Consider the following 15,902-nt stretch of genomic DNA (forward strand, 5'->3'; position numbering starts at 1 on the left):
CTTGTATCTGCTCTGGACACTCTTGGGGTACATGCTGAGTAGACATGTTGGTTCCCAGATTAGAGCAGGAGCTCCTAGGGGCTGTTAGTGATTTTTCTTTGTATCTTGCTCTTAGCACAGTGCCTAGAATAGAGTAGGTGCTTAATAAATACTTGTTGACATTGATTGGTTGATTGATGACTAAAGTGATAAAGTGGTCCTTTCCCATCATCCTTCCTGTTGCAGCACAGAGTCAGACGCTTGGTCCCAGAGGGCCCCATCGCGTTCCTTCAGGAGATAGGATGCCACAGTCAGCTTTGTCCTTCTTTCTCCTGCTTGTGGCTGTCTCTGCCAACGTCACCATGGCTGTCATGAAGGACAAGAGAGCTCCTCAAACCCTCTCCAGAGGTTGTATGTATAATGACATCTGTTTCTCTAAACTCTTCAGCCAATTAAGGGAGGAAGGAGGGAATTTTTTTAATTGTCTCATTTTTCATCCACATTCTAATCATACAAAATATTCTCTATCACCAGACATCTCAGGCATAAGCCATGTCCAAGAGTCATTTGCCAAATAGCTCTTTAAGCAATCAGGTACCTGTGCTAGGTGAAGAGACATGACCTGGGAGAACTCTGGCTTTGGCAGTCATCCCCGTGCCCATTACCACCCATTTCCAGGCAATCAAAAGCAGGGCTTGGGGGAATGGAAAGATCAAATTTGGAATGAGACAAAAGGGACAATGGTATAGCATGGGGATGAAGGTTTTGGAGGGGACCTGGGCATCCAGGGGCTGCATAAGGACATACTATGGGGAAGTGAGTGGAGATGATGCTGAGAGTGGGAATGGGAGGGAAGACAGGAATCAGGTTCACATTTCTCCTGTACCTCAGTTGTGCCAAGGGTCGCTCTGTCTTGAACAAACAAAGAATTAACAGGATCAGAGAAGCCACAAAAACAGGGGCACAGCTGGGCTTGGAGATAGTGACTGAATCATGCTCATGGGCAGAGAGACTGGGAAACAATTGAATGAGGAAACTGAGGCCCAGGTCCTGAGATATCAGAGAAGTGGGAAGTTTAGACCAGAGCTGCTCTAGTAACACCATGGTATCAGGAAGACCTGTATTCAAATTCTACTTCAAATGCTTATCAGCTTTACCTCCATGGGCAAGCCATTCCACTCTCTGATCTTCAGGGTCTTCATCTGGAAAATGTGTGAGTTGAACTGGCAATCTCCAAGTTCCCATCTACTTCCTAATCTATGACCCAATAACCCCGTGGATTTCTATGTAGCTTGAGCCAACAGTCACCATCTGGAACTTGGAAGCTCCAGTCTGCCTCATATTGAAGGGCTGCAAATTGGGTATGAAAGAGAAAGCTTTCCCTGCAGGTGGTAAATGCCGCCTGAGTCTCAGCTAAACATAATTGACACCAAACTGGAGAATGCTTGTTGTGTGTGAAGCTTTATATATAAATGCTGAAAACCGAGAGTATCTGTGAGCTATATCTCATTGAAGAAACAGACCCTTCCCGCCTTTAAAGACCTAAACACATGTGTCAGTCAGTAATTGGTTGGCTGTTGGCCTTTGTTCTCCAAGAGAACCAAATGGCAAGGTGCAACATGGCCAACTAAGGGTGATCAATACAAGAGGCTGTGTGCTCTGGTCCATGAAAAGATGGCTTCTGAGTCAGGCAGATCTGGATTCAAATCCTACCTCCATCACATACATTCTGGATGTGTGACCCTGGAAGAGTCATTTGACTTTTCAGTTCCCCCAGTCAACTAAGACAATATATGTGGCAGAGTTAGTGTCAATCTGCATGGGTAGATGGAGTTTACTCATCTGGGAATATCAAGGAAACCCCCAGTCTAGACAAAATGAATAAAAATACTGGAAAAGTATTACCTAGGATGACTTTATGTAACAAATGCCATGGGAATCAATGAGGACACTTAGGCCCAAAAGAGATAGATAGAGAGAAGTGGTGATAAAGAAAGGGATATAGAGACAGATAGACAGATACAGAAGGAGATGGGGACAGAGAGGCAGAGGGACAGAGAGAGACAGAAAGAGATAGCGAGGGACAGAGATAGAGACAGAAGGAGGGAGGGGGAGAGGGGGGACTGTTAATGAACACCCAAGAGGAAGAGACGTGGAGAGGTTTCCATTGGACCCAGTGGAGGGTCATGCCAATGAGACCACAGAGCCACCTAGGAATCCAATAGTCTGACTTTCCCAACCACTTATCATACACTTATAGCCCAGAGAGGTCAGGATAGATGACACAGAGCCTTGGGAACCTGAACTGGAGTCCAAGATCTGTCCCTTCCAACTGTGTGGTCACCTCACTCACACCTTGAAAATGCTTGGATGATATCACTGAAAGCTGGAAGGAATCTTGGAGACCATCTAGGTCAGCCTCCTTATTTTACAGATGAGGATGCCCAGGAGGGAGGGAAGTGAGTGACTTGCCCAAGGTCACATAGCCTGATGCAATAACACTTCTGCCACCCCCTTCACTGGTGTGTTATTCACATTTCTCTTTCCTTTTAAGGCTGAAAACAAACCTATGGCTCAGCAGCGCCTCACTCATCAATTCTCTTTTAATAGATGAGCAAACTGAAGCTCAGAGCAGAGATGTATTTTTCTTAGGGTCACATAAAAACAAAATGAACCCAAATCTTCTGCCTCAAAGACTAAGGTCACCACACCTAAATGCCTGGAGGATCAAAGGAAATCAGTGTGTCTGTGTGAGTGTGTGTGTATGTGTGTGTGAGTGCGTGTGTATATGTGTGTCTCTATGTGTGAGTGTATGTATCTCTGTAAGTGGGTGTGTAGTTTTGTAGCCATAAAATGTGGCACAAATGTGACTTGTTCTTACTAGCATAATTATCCCACAGTAACAACTTGTTAGATGTATTTTCTGTTTCTGCTTCAGGATGGGGCGATGATATCACTTGGGTCCAGACTTATGAAGAGGGGCTCTTCCAAGCCAAGAAGAGGTAAAGAACCCATTCTAAACTGGTTTGGAAATATCCCCTGCCACCCACTCTAAGGCAACCTGAAGCCTCTGGTCACCTCCCAGCTCCCCAGCAACAACAAAATTACCTTGTATGTATTTATATTCGAGACAGTGTGAAAGAAAGACTTCAAAGCTGCTTCAGAGGAGGGACTGAGCCCGTCTTGCTTCTGGCTACACGAGCAGGGACAACCAAGTAGCCTCTCTATACTCTGAGAAAATCTCTAGGACCATTAGTTGTAAAACAAAGAGGATCTCCAATGAGAATTCCTCTAACAATTAGATTTCAGGTCCAGGCTAAAAGTGTGTTTCTGTGTGTGTGGCGGGGGCAGGGCGGGGGGAAGGGAGGAAGAGACAGACAGACACAATGGCACGCAGGTAGAGACAAATGTGGAAGAGAAATAGAAAGAGAGAGACAGAGACAGAGAGAGATGTCCAGTCCTTAGAGTGAGTGCACCCAGAGGGGATAGTACATATGTGTGTGCTTATACATACACACGTGAATAGTTCAGGACTGAGAGTCAGAAGAGCTGAATCCCTACCTTCTACTAACTGTGATCCTGAGGAAGTCACCCCACTGCTTTGGGCTTCTGTTTCTTCATCTGTAAAATGAAATTCTGGACTCTGTCATTGTAAGACCCTTCCAGTTCTAACCCTCAATATTCATTTACCTTCCAGAAACAGCTTCTAGAACCAGAACCTACTCCCACCTGGGCTACTTTGTTCCTCACACGGATCTAATCAGCACCAAAGGCATTTTACTAATGTCACAGAAATTCTAATGTTCATCAATCTGTAATGTGCAATATAAATCTAAGGCATTTGTATTCATTTTGATAATTAGAATTAAATGACAGGATAAAAACAGTGGCAATAAATAAGTATGTTGATTTCTTCCTGGCCTGGGAAAGGATCTCAGAAGTCAGGGCTTACTGGAAGCCAACTCTAACCAACTCCCATAGTTACATTTTCGACATGAACATTTTACACATTGTAAATTGTCAGATCAGGGTTTGGGGGACAGTGGGTTCTCATTCAGTGAGAGTGAGGAAAAAAAACTTAGAGGCTAGTCGTCTCATTGGGATTGCAAGAGAGGAGAGCACTGGTGACCTAGGCTTGGACTAGATATCTCTTCAGTCCCTTCCCACTCAGAAATTCTGGGATTCTGGGAAGTTTTCCCTTATAATGAATTGAAATCTGTCTCCTACATCTCCCGTCTGGTGGTTCTCGTTGGGTCCTACAGAGCCAAGCAGATGAAATCAAATCTGTCAAGTGCTAGCTATCTGACCTTGACCAGTTTATGATGTTATCTCAGCTCTGGCACTCATGTTTTCACCAAGAATTTAAGCACCTGCAGGTGGCAAAGTTGGAAAGCTGGAGGCTATCTTAGAGATTGTCTAACCCACATATAATTAAAGCAATTGTACATTTTCTCCGTTTCTGTAGAAGAAATAGAAAAAATAAAGGGGTCACCAAGCAAGTATTCTTCTTCATGCAACTGCAAATGAAAATTTAACTTAACAGAATCTCAGTCTGAAAGAGCAGACACCAACACTCTCTTCTCATTCTTCTCTGCTCTACAATCCAGATAAACTGGTCTTCATTCTGTTCCTCACACAGTGAAATCCATCTCCCATCTCTGCATCTTTGCCCTAGCAGTCCTCCATGCCTGGAATACACTCTCTCCTCACTTCCCAGCAGATCCACCTGGAGTGCTACTTTCTCTATTAATCCTTTTGTGATTCCATACAATTGCTTGTGCCTTCTCTCCCTAGCTACCTTGCTGTTAGCTAACTTGCCTTCATGCTGGATATTTATTTGTGAATATATTTATGTACACATTTATGTACCTGTGTACATATGTATGCATGTACCTGTCATCTTTCTTGATGGAATATGAGCTCCTTGAGAGTGAGGATTGTTTCACTTCTGTATTTGGATCCTTAGCACAGAACCTGACACCTAGTAGGTGTCTAAGAAATGCTTGCTAACTGGATGGCTGATTGATTTTTTAAAAATCAGTTTAGCTATATCATTGGAAAAAAAGCTAAAACCTGTCTCTCCCCTATAATTATACACAAAAATCAAGCTAGTCTTTGGAGAACAAGTATCTTGCAGAATTATCCTGGCTGTCTCTGAAAGGAATGTAACAGATTACTCCCAGTCAATCTATAAACCAAAATTAGAATGTGTTGGTTTTGTTCAGCAAATCAGATGTTATTGATTTATTTTTCAGTTCAATTATATGAAATAAATATTTTCTAAGCATCTATTATGTGCTAAGAGCTCTGCTAGACCCTAGGGACTCAAAGATAAAAACTAAATATTCCTACCCTCAAGGGACTTCCATTCTGCTGCTATATTAGTTAACCAAGCCTTCTGATTAAGTTTGACTCTAAAAACCTAACTGTCATTGTTCATTCTCCCAAGTCCAAAGAAAGTATTTGCCTTAACCAGAAGTTACTCATGTTTTCTTTGTTCAGTAACAAGCCCCTGATGGTCATTCATCATCTGGAGAATTGTCAATATTGCCAAGGTAACATTAGGGACCTCAAGCATTGGGAGTTTTCAGAAATGGCAGAGCAAAGCCTCCTTGGGGATTCTAAGAATTGAGTGTGCTCAGAACTAAGGAAGGGAAAAGCAGACCATGAAGGGCCCTGGTCTACGGGCTGAAAAAACCCATCTTGAGCCATATGGCAATCGTCACCAGCCCCAGGCCCCTTATTGAGAGTGGATGATCTCATTCATAGCAAGAGCATAGGGGGCCACAAAAAGAGAAAGGAAAGAAATAATCATCAAAAACTAAAAATAATCTACTCAAAATGCAAACTTTTGGTCTACTGTGGCATGAAATTATGCAACTCTAGGCTTTGTAAATAAGAGATCATCCTTTTTACAGCTGGTACTAAAATAAAGGTGCTTGGTGGGGAGGTGGGGGCAAAAGAAGGAAAGAGGAGATAGAGTAGTGACAAGGTTCTCACCTCTCTATCCTTCCCAGACAACTATGCTTACCAAAAAGAGTTTGGGGAACGAGGAGGAGTCACTGCACAAGGCTGATATATTTTTTTAATCTACTTTTTTGTCCTTTAAGCCTTAAAGAAAGTCTTTGCCAAGAGTGATGAAATCCAGGAAATGGCTCGAACTAGCTTTGTCATGCTCAACCTCATGGTAGGTGTAATCTACATGCTGGATTAATTTCCGATGGGAAATTCCAGTGATGAGTTTTGCTTTTGTGTTTGTTTGTCTTTTATGATGCACAAAATTGTATCATCAGTGGGGAGTGGGAAATAGAAGGTGGACATTAAAATCAACAGGTTCAGATCCTATCTCATCTCTGACATGTCCAGACTGTGTGACCCTGGACAAGTCACTCAATTTTTTCTATTTCCCAGGAAAAATTGGCATGAGTTAGTTGTTGGTCTGTACCTGTGAGATGGGAAATTGCACTTACTTTGGTGTATTTTCAGTCAAGAGCTCCAGTTTACTTTAAAGACTGATTCATTTATGCTTTTTTTTAAAAAAATGAGCTATACAAAAAAAGACAAAAGTAACTAAGTGAGGTCCCATTTAATCTTTTTTTTTTTGCTTTTTGGAGGGCAATTGGGGTTAAGTGACTTGCCCAAGGTCACATGGCTAGTTTTTGTGTTAAGTGTCTGAGGTTGGATTTGAACTCAGGTCCTCCTGACTCCAAGGCTAGTGCTCTCTATTCACTGTACCCCCTAGACACCCCTCTCCCATTTAATCTTTCTGAATTTCTTCTCTTCCCACCAGCATGAAACCACTGACAAGAACCTGTCACCTGATGGACAGTATGTACCTCGAATCATGTTTGTAGGTAGGTATGCCCATGTGCACATGTAGAAACTTCAAATGCATCCTTGCTTCAAAACAAGCATTTCTAAAATATTTGGTGCTACAGCTCTCCTAAAAAAAAGAAAGTACCAATTCAAAGATCTTTCCATCTCCAGTGGAAAGATATCAATTTTACCCATCTCAAAATAGTTCATTTGTCTCTGACTTACATTTCTAAAATTAAATATAAATCGAGTCTAGGTCTCAGGTCTCTCATCTATAAGATAATGGGAATCAACCAGATGGTCTCTCAGGTCCTTTACAGGTCTATGAGCTCTAATTCTATGCTGTTTTTTCCTATAGTGAAGATCAGCAGAGTCAAACTCAATAGAAATGGGGGTCACTACCTTAGACATAAGGATCCCTGAGGACAGCAGATTGATTTAGAAAACTGTGTATTAACATTACCTGTGTTCTATTGTATTTTATTTATTTTCATAAATATTTCCAAATTGCATTTTAATCTGGTTCTGGCTGCACCCTGGAGTATTGAGGACCACTGGGTAGTCTACTTCCTGGAGGTGTTTTTGACACCTTTAATGATAATGGTACAAATCTGTTCCCCAGGACTTTCTTCCTGTGAGATAATGTTTCTCTCATTATGAGATTATTCAGTCCAAAAGCATTTATTAAGTGCTGTATATGCATGGCACTGTTCTGTGCTAGGTACACAAAAACCCAAATGGAGCAATCCCTGCCTTCAAGAAGCTTCTATTCTATTAGAAAATCATCTCATCCCTCCAGACCACATGTCCTGAGTATATGTAATTATACTTTTATTCCTTTGGAGCAGATCCCTCTTTAACAGTCAGAGCTGACATCACTGGGAGATACTCTAATAGACTCTACACATATGAACCCCAAGACTTGCCAGTGTGTAAGTATCTGCCCCAGACTCTCTTGAGATTTGGGGGAAAGAGTGATTCTGTGATCATTTTACAAGCCTCACAGATTAGGAAATGCTATATAATCTTGTTGGGCAAATTGATTCAAATACTTAGCAATGATCGCTGTTTGATGAATCTTGTAAGAAAGGTATCTAACTTAACATCATGCCTACAAAAAGAATATCGCCTGCCAGAGTCTAGCATTTAGGATACAGGTGCAGGGGTGAAGAGAATGGCACACTCTGATCAAATACAGTGCAGCTGGAAGATAGGATAGCCCATCACCCAAAACAACTGGCCCTAAACCCAATGACTTGTCTGGTAGACAATGAGAATCTTCAGTCACTGGGATGAAGCAGTGGAAAGAGTGGAGATAGGCAAGGGAATGGGAGTTATTCTCAAGGAAACACCTTGGACAAAACCCTAGTCACCCAACCCTACTTATGATCCTATTCACCACTACGAGAACAAGGCTTCAAGGAACTACAGAAATTGGGACTAACACTCATCTTGATAGACAGGAGGATTCACTCCATGAAGACCCTGTTCTGTTGACAAGCAGCATTCAAATTGCTGTTTCTTTTGATGATATGTCAAAACCCTTGAGCTTATATAACATACCTTTATGTTATTTTTCCTATCTTAGATGACTATGTTCATAAATTATTGATGTCAACAGTCTATGCTAGACATTGGAATGGTGCACATGGAAGGTGAAACTGAATATGCATATTTCAATTTGCTGAAAGTCCAACCTTTCCTTTCTCTCCTCTCAGTAATAGAAAATATGAAGAAAGCCTTACGACTCATCCAGAAGGAGTTATAAATGGTGGTGAAGACACAACAAGCCCTGAGGGGGCAAGTGCACAGAAATCCTCTCAATGTTAAAGCATATTAACTATTTGATTAGAGGGTAATGGCGGTTGCCACAGTGCAAGCACACAGGGACGTCTGTGTGAGGGCTTCTTCTATGGTTTCCAATATTTTGAAAGTTGTGTTTGAGACTTTCTAAGTTAGAGAGTGATCCCTAGAGCAGGCTATAGTCAGGTCCTAGAGGCTGAAATATACAAAATAGTCCATTCAATTTGACTGAGCAGTAACACAGGAGACTAATAATTGAATGATGAGGGAGCTGATGATGGCAGGGCCAAAGGTGACATTGACCCATAAAATGCCAACCACCACCCAGCCCCTACTTGGAACCTTGGACAGCAATCGCAAAACTGTCTTGGATTTCTTTGTAATGTGGAATTGTCTCAGTATAACTTCCCATTGAAGAGTAAATGATGGCAGTTAGGCGACTGAAGGTGAAGCTCATTTCTATTCTGTCACATGAATCAATTCACATCAGCTCCCAAAACATTAGAATCACAAGTTCTTCTTCCATAGCAGTTACTTAATAAGCACTCACTGAATTTAATTGAAATTTGTAGTTTAAACAGCATAGGAAGGGGCAGCTAAGTGGCTCAGTGAATAGAGAACTGGCCCTGGAGTCAGGAGGACCTGAGTTCAAATCTGGCCTTAACACTTACTAGCCATGTGACCTTGGGCAAGTCACTTCCCCCCTCCAAAAAAAAGCAAAAACAAACAAAACACACACAAGAACCAGCTTTGAAGGCAGGAAAATTTGGATGCTGTCTTTGAGATGTAACTGACTGTAAGATGATAGACTGATCCTGGTCAGTTCTGATCAGCAGCAAGTTAGTTCAATGCAGAGTTTTACTATTCAGGTGACATGTCTAATCACAGAGGATTCAGTTCTCTTCCAGCTCTCTTTAGAATTGTCTTCCCACCTTAGAATATAAACTTACATGTATGTATATGCAATAAATATTTTTTAAAAATCTAAGCTCCCAGTCTCCAAGCATCATTAATGTCTATGTGTCAACTTTATTCTTAGACATATAACTTGAAATAATTAACATAAAGATCAAAGTCATTTTTGGAGGAGGGTCTCTGGAAGGATGATGCCCCAGGGAAATCTCCTGTCACAGTCCTGGCCTGTTAATCATAGGACTGTAAATTTAGAACTAGTCGGGGCCTCTGAGGCCATTAATTTCCCAAAGACTACATTACAATTCCCTCTAACTTTTCTGTCTCAAAAACTCCTTCCTGGCTATTCTTCCCAGATCCTCTTACTACTGGCAGTCAGGGCCCCACCAACTGCTTCCCTATTTGACCAGTGACTTGGATGGAGGCATCAAAAGAAGATGCTAAGCAAATCTGTAGGTGACAAAAGATGAGATGGAGGGGTAACTATAAATGTTGCCAATACAGACAGCATCCAAAAAGACATTCGAAACCTATCCCATTGGGTTGAACCTAATAGGACAGAAATTTGTAAAGATATTTGGGTTTTAAAAAAAACAGTCTCACAAGAAGACAGTTGAAGCATGTGTGTGGAGATAATAATTCTGGTGAAAATTCCTGGGGGTTTGGGTGAACTTCAGACTCAGTATGTGTCAGCAATGTGATGCGACATTAAAAAAAGGAAGCTGAGGAAACATTTGGCTGCTTGAAGAAAGATGTAGTGCACAAAATGAGGAAGAGGAGAGTCCCATTGCACTCTGCTCTGGCCAGATGATATCTGGCAGATTGTGCTGGGTTCTGGGAAAGACATTTAGAAACCGGAAAGCATCCAGGGGAAAGGGCCTATGATGCTGAAGGGACCTGCAACTGTGTAAAAGGGAAGAGCTCTATCTTCAGGTGTTTGAAAGGCTGCTCCATGGAAGAGAGATTAGACCTGTTTGCTTGGTCCCAGAGAGCAGAACAAGGGGTGATATGTAGAAACTGAAACTGTCTTTTATAAGAAAGACTTCCCAAGAATTAAAAGTGTCCAGAAGTGGACTGCAATGGGTCCTCCCTCCCTGGAAGTTTTCAAGAATTTCCTGGGCAATCACTTCTTATGGGGCTGCTGAAGGGATTCTTGGCCAGGTATGGGACTGGCTAGATGGCTTTTGTCATAGCTTCCAACTCAAAGAGTTTCCGTTATTCTGTGAATAGATTTTAAGACAGCAATGTTTAACAAAAGATTGTTTCACCATTTTTTATGTTTTGTGGTCATAAAATATGTGATTTGTAAAAAGAGACCCTATAGACCCCAAATTCCCACTAGGTCTTTGCTTTTCTTCACTTAATTCACGTCAAGAAAAAGAAAGGAAAACTGGGGGCAGTGGAGTCTTAGCATATGTGAAATATCTGGTAGGAAGTCAAAGGGTTAGTGTTCAAGTGAATGTACTCTTTCTTATGGTGAAAAGTCCAACAATGTTTTATAGTAGAAACGTTTAGACCATGTTCTGAACCATCAGGCGCCCTTTCCTCATGCCTTCCCCTCTCCCACACCTGCCTGACTACAAATCCATAATCTGTACTCTAAGGATCCTAGAACAATCCAGTCCTCCCTCGTGGGCACATCAATGTGCCTCCTAAGCTATGATGGCCATTTGATCACTTTACTCCAGACCCAGAACAGTACGCCCATTGCCTTCCTTTTCCTAACTGTGATGCTTTTCTTAATGAATTAAGGCTGCATTAGTGTCATTGTCTTTGCCACTACCCTTGTGACTTGTGAGCAATATAGAGACCCTCCATTTGAGGGAAGTAGCCCCTCCAGCCACGCTCACTTAAACCTGCCTCAGCCCTTGACTCCCACTTGACTTTATGCAGACACCTTCCCCCTCCCTCTCTTTCAGCTCTCTTTCGAATTGTCTTCCCACCTTAGAATACAAACTTCTCAAGGAGAGGAACTGAATTTCTTTTGGTCTATATTTCTATTCCCAGCACTTAGCACAGTTCTGGGGACATAACAGGCATTTAATAAATGCTTTGTAAATCTTTATCTCATAATGATAGAGCCTGACAATGTTAGAGACAAGTCACTGTCCACCCATGCACATTCACCTGATCATCTGTCCCAAGGGTAAGAGAATACCTTATCCCTATCACCTACCTGCTGTCTTCTCAAGTTCAACCAGCATTCTGGCCTGCCAAGCTTGTTTGGAGCCCTAACTGTCATCTGGTGAAATGACAGCTGAGACACAGTGCCCGGATGGGCAGCACATTTCAGTGGGTCTGCATTTCTGGATCTTCCTTCCGGGTGTGTAATACAATCCTGCTCCCTAGCAGACTTTGACAGACAGTTCAATTTGGGTCAGACCTTGCACCAATCAGAGTTGGGCTGCAGCTCGGATGACATCGGTGTGATAGCCTGGGAACTGAGCACCATTGTTTGAAAACGGCCCGAATCCAAGAACGAGAGGTCTTGGGATTGCATGTTTCCTGTGAGGGACTTTTTTGATGTTTGAGGCAGTCCTATTCAGTTGTGCAGGACTCTTTGCGACCCCATCTGGGATTTTCTAGGCAAAGACACTGGAGTGGTTTGCCATTGCCTTCTCCAGCTCATTTTACCCATGAGGAATTGAGGAAAACAGGGTTACGTGACTTGCCCAGGGTCATACAGCTAGTAAGTGTGTGTGGCCATTTTGAACTCGGATCTTGTTGATCCGAGTGTTCTATCCAATGCACCCACTTTGAGGCAGGGAGTTACCTTGGAAAGGCTGGATCTACAGTCCAAGGGCAGACATGCCACCTGGGGACTGTTGCTTTAAAAGGAAACCCAAAAGGTTCAGGTGAAACAATGGGCCTCTCCCTTCCCACACAGATTAACTTTCTCCATTCCAAGTTAACCAGGAGAGACCAGCAGCACTTCAGGGAGGATTGGGAATTCTATGCCTGTGTTAGCTAGGAGATGGTGTCTCCCTCCTCTCAGCCCAGGGCCTCTCCTCTGGGGCGCAGCCCTGACCCCCCTTCTCCGCTTCTTTCATTCATGCCACTACCAGACACAGTCAAGGACAAATATTTTGTATCCCTCTTAAAAATGTCTCGAGATCATGGAGGAGAAATCAGTGAGTCTCAGGAAAAGATCAGGGGAGGCTAGGTGGCACAGTGAATAGAGCACCAGCCCTGGAGTCAGGAGGACCCGAGTTCAAATTTGGCCTCAGATGCTTAACATAAAAACTAGCCGAGTGACCTTGGGCAAGTCAGTTAACCCCAAATGCCCTCGAAAAAGCAAAAAAAAAAAAAAGAGAAGTTAGGAAAATATCAATGAATTTGGAGTCAGATGATTTAAAAGAAAACAACTTGTGTGACCTTGAGAGAGCATTTTCACCTCTGGGTCTCAGTTTCCATCTGCAAAGTAAAGCAGCTGGACAAAGTGACCTCGAAGGCATCTTTCTGTCTTGGGACATAGACTTGATTCCTATCCAGGTAACTTTGTGCATCCATAGACCTCTGTGGGCCTCAGTTTCCTTATTTTTAAAACAAAGGAAATGCCTGAGATGGTTTTCAGGGTGCTTTCCTGCTCTGATTCCTTTGATCCTCAGTAACACACCCAGCTGAAGTCATTTTAGCCCTTGCCTGACACCCTCCCACCCCCCATCTGTGTGAAAGGGTTCCCCTGAAAGAATTTTAGAATAATCTGTATGGCCACCAGCAAATGCACCTCCCTTTAGGGAGTATATCAGTCTTCACCTCACTGCCTGGCAGCTCAAACAAAGCCAGGAACTGAACATCAGTTGTCCTGAATGAGGTGCCTTAAGAAACAGGATACTCCCCTAGATCCGTCTCCCTGCAGGTGGGTGTTACCTTTCTCAGCAGATGGCTGGTACCAGAGGAGAAGGGGTTGTATATTTCCCAATAAGCAAATATTTGCACTGGACCGGAACAAAAGGAGGAAAAATTCCTCAGCTTAGCTGACCAAGAAGCCCTGAGACTAGGACACCTCAGCGTTTAAGCTGGAGTCGGAAGTGGGCCCCCAGCCCAGTTGGACTTCAGCTCTTTCCATGTCTAACACCTCTTATTGGCATGGGATAACCCGAGTAAACTGGAAAAGCTGAGGAAGAAGAAGGCCCAGGTGGGGATCTGGGGCCTCTCCTTCAGCACGTGTAAGAGAAAGGCTGGACAATTAGGAAATGTTTGTGTCCGGTCCATACTGAGCCCTGCCCACAGGCGTGGTGTGGAGGGGACATGGCTGTGTCCCCCAAGTCTGTGCTAATGGAGTCCAGCTCTCTAAGGGACCATCCCCCCAGCTTCAAGGTCAGTCTTGGGAAGAGGCTGGAAGAGACCAGGCTTTCCAACTGTGCTCAGTGGTAGTGAGCCCCACAGTAACCACAGCTGCAGACTACTATTCTCCCAAGGGACAGAGGGGTCGCAGACATTTGGGCAGAGGAGAGGTACACACGCCAACAAGGTAACAGGTCCCCAGAGTATTGAAATATGAGTTTAGGGGCCAAGGCAGGTGAGGGAGGGGGAATCAAATTCCCAACGTGCATCCCAACTCTGAATGGGGTTCACTATATCTTCTTATCTCTCGTATCACAGGAGAAAGAGCCAGTCCCATGAGGCAGAGGAAATGGGTTCAAATTCTGCTACCTGTGTGACGTTGGGAGAGTCACTTCACTTCTGCCTCAGTTTCCTCATCGGCAAAATGAGGAGCTTGGACTAGATGTCTTCTAAGTCAGTTTGCCTCTGAAGCAAGCTCCAACAGAAAAGGGGATCACTGGCGTGGATGGCAGGATCGTAACTAGCCACATGCTGGCTCAGTTTTAGAACGTCGTGCTGTCTGTGTTTTGTTGCATTTTTATTTACTTTGCTAATTTTTTCCCAGTTACTTTTTAGTCTGGTTCCTGCTACACTTAGAAGAGTTGCAAACCCCATACACCCCAAGGGCTCTGTGTTTGACACCTCTACCCCAATGCACCTGTGATCTCTCAACCTTTGATCCTGCTATTTTCTCTGGGTCCTAAGACTGTGGCCCAAGGCTTCTGAATACATTCCTGGGTAAAGGGATTTATCTACATTATCCGTAAGATTACCCATCTTTACCAAGGAGACCTGGTAAATCACGTCCATCGACACTCTGCTAGACTGGAAGCTCTTTGAGGGCAGCAACTCACCTTTCCTTCTTTTTATCCCTGGTGCCTGATACCTCATTGCTATTTAATAGGTCATTTTGACTGACTGACTAATATGTTGGCAAGGTTTTGTCTTTGCCATGTGGGACTTAGGAAACAGGTCCTAAAGAAATACATTCATGGTCAGTCTTTGTGTATTTATTGTTGATGTGGGGATTAGCCAGAGCCTGGCCCCTTCCAGGTGCTAAAGCACAGATAAGTGTAAATAAAGTCCACCTTGGTCAATGGAACAGAGGATTTCAAAAAGTTCATAACATCTTGGAAAGCTCAAGGCTTTTTCCCAAAACAACCAAAAGCTAGAATTCTTTTTGAATCACCCTCCCTTGCACTTTTAGAAATGAAAACATAGTCTTACAAACATGGATCACAGAAACAGTAATTGCAGATCATTCCTGCCCAGTCATAGAAGTACACACTCCATTCCTCCATCAACAGAAGAGGACCTTCCATCTACTGGAAATTGATAAATAACTGATGAGTAACATTATCAACGAATTGGACTTGTGGTGATTGGCCAAAGAAACTAATGCTTATTAATTAGACCTAGTCATAACACACACACACACACACACACACACACAACCCCCCCCCCAAGGTTAAAAATGCAAGAGATGAAACTCAAGGAATTGTGGAACTGAATTTTGTAAACTAAAAGTAAACAAACAAATTAATAAAGACTGAAAAAAAATGTAAGAGGACAATTAAAGGTAATGTTACCAGAAATGTGTTGCTGTTCTTTCTGTTTTATTGTATTTTATCTATTTTTTAACATTTCCCAATTAGATTTTTATCTGATTCCTTTTAACCACAAAGAAAATCTTCAAAATGGCACAAAGGTGAGCACTGAGCAAGGGTCTTATTCCCAGAGGGCTCCTCTAGGAAGGGGACTGATAAAGGAGCAGGAATAGCTAGAGTTGGTGACTCCTGAATAACATCTGAGAGGCCCAAAGACAAAGGCACAGGTGTCCCAGGGCTAGGAAGAGTTATCTCAGAACAACGCTCAAATGCGATCTCAGCTTCTCCCAATTTAGAATATTCCTTGAACAAGCAGCAAGTCCTTGGTTGGTTTAGAGGACGTTAATCACTGGCCTAAACAAACAAAGAAAGCTAAGCAATGCAACAGTCTTGTGAACATTCGTGTCTGTGGATGAGGAAAGAGTAATAATTGGTTACCACTTTCCATTCCAAAATGAC

At 43.0% G+C, this 15,902-nt stretch overlaps 1 protein-coding gene across 1 annotated transcript; it reads left to right on the forward strand.

Moving 5' to 3' along the window:
- The first annotated feature begins 257 nt into the window (after positions 1-257).
- Positions 258-8,792, forward strand: AGR3 (anterior gradient 3, protein disulphide isomerase family member). The gene is made up of 7 exons (XM_069094392.1): positions 258-387; positions 2,918-2,981; positions 5,482-5,534; positions 6,090-6,166; positions 6,770-6,833; positions 7,644-7,727; positions 8,514-8,792. The coding sequence occupies exons 1-7, from the start codon at positions 282-284 to the stop codon at positions 8,561-8,563; spliced, it is 498 nt and encodes a 165-aa protein (XP_068950493.1). The 5' UTR covers positions 258-281; the 3' UTR covers positions 8,564-8,792.
- The last annotated feature ends 7,110 nt before the right edge of the window (positions 8,793-15,902 follow it).

The sequence above is a fragment of the Petaurus breviceps genome, unplaced genomic scaffold (assembly GCF_028583685.1).
Source record: "Petaurus breviceps papuanus isolate PSGF00001 unplaced genomic scaffold, PetGlider_PUasm1.0 218, whole genome shotgun sequence".
Taxonomy (NCBI): Eukaryota; Metazoa; Chordata; class Mammalia; order Diprotodontia; family Petauridae; genus Petaurus; species Petaurus breviceps.

What these genes read in the sequence shown, in the direction of transcription:
- AGR3 (XM_069094392.1), top strand. Translation starts at nt 282, where the DNA reads ATGCCACAGTCAGCTTTGTCCTTCTTTCTCCTGCTTGTGGCTGTCTCT. An exon ending in CTCTTCCAAGCCAAGAAGAG is followed by an intron (nt 2,982 to 5,481) that starts GTAAAGAACCCA and finishes TTCTTTGTTCAG; the next exon opens with TAACAAGCCCCTGATGGTCA. An exon ending in ACCCCAAGACTTGCCAGTGT is followed by an intron (nt 7,728 to 8,513) that starts GTAAGTATCTGC and finishes CTCTCCTCTCAG; the next exon opens with TAATAGAAAATATGAAGAAA.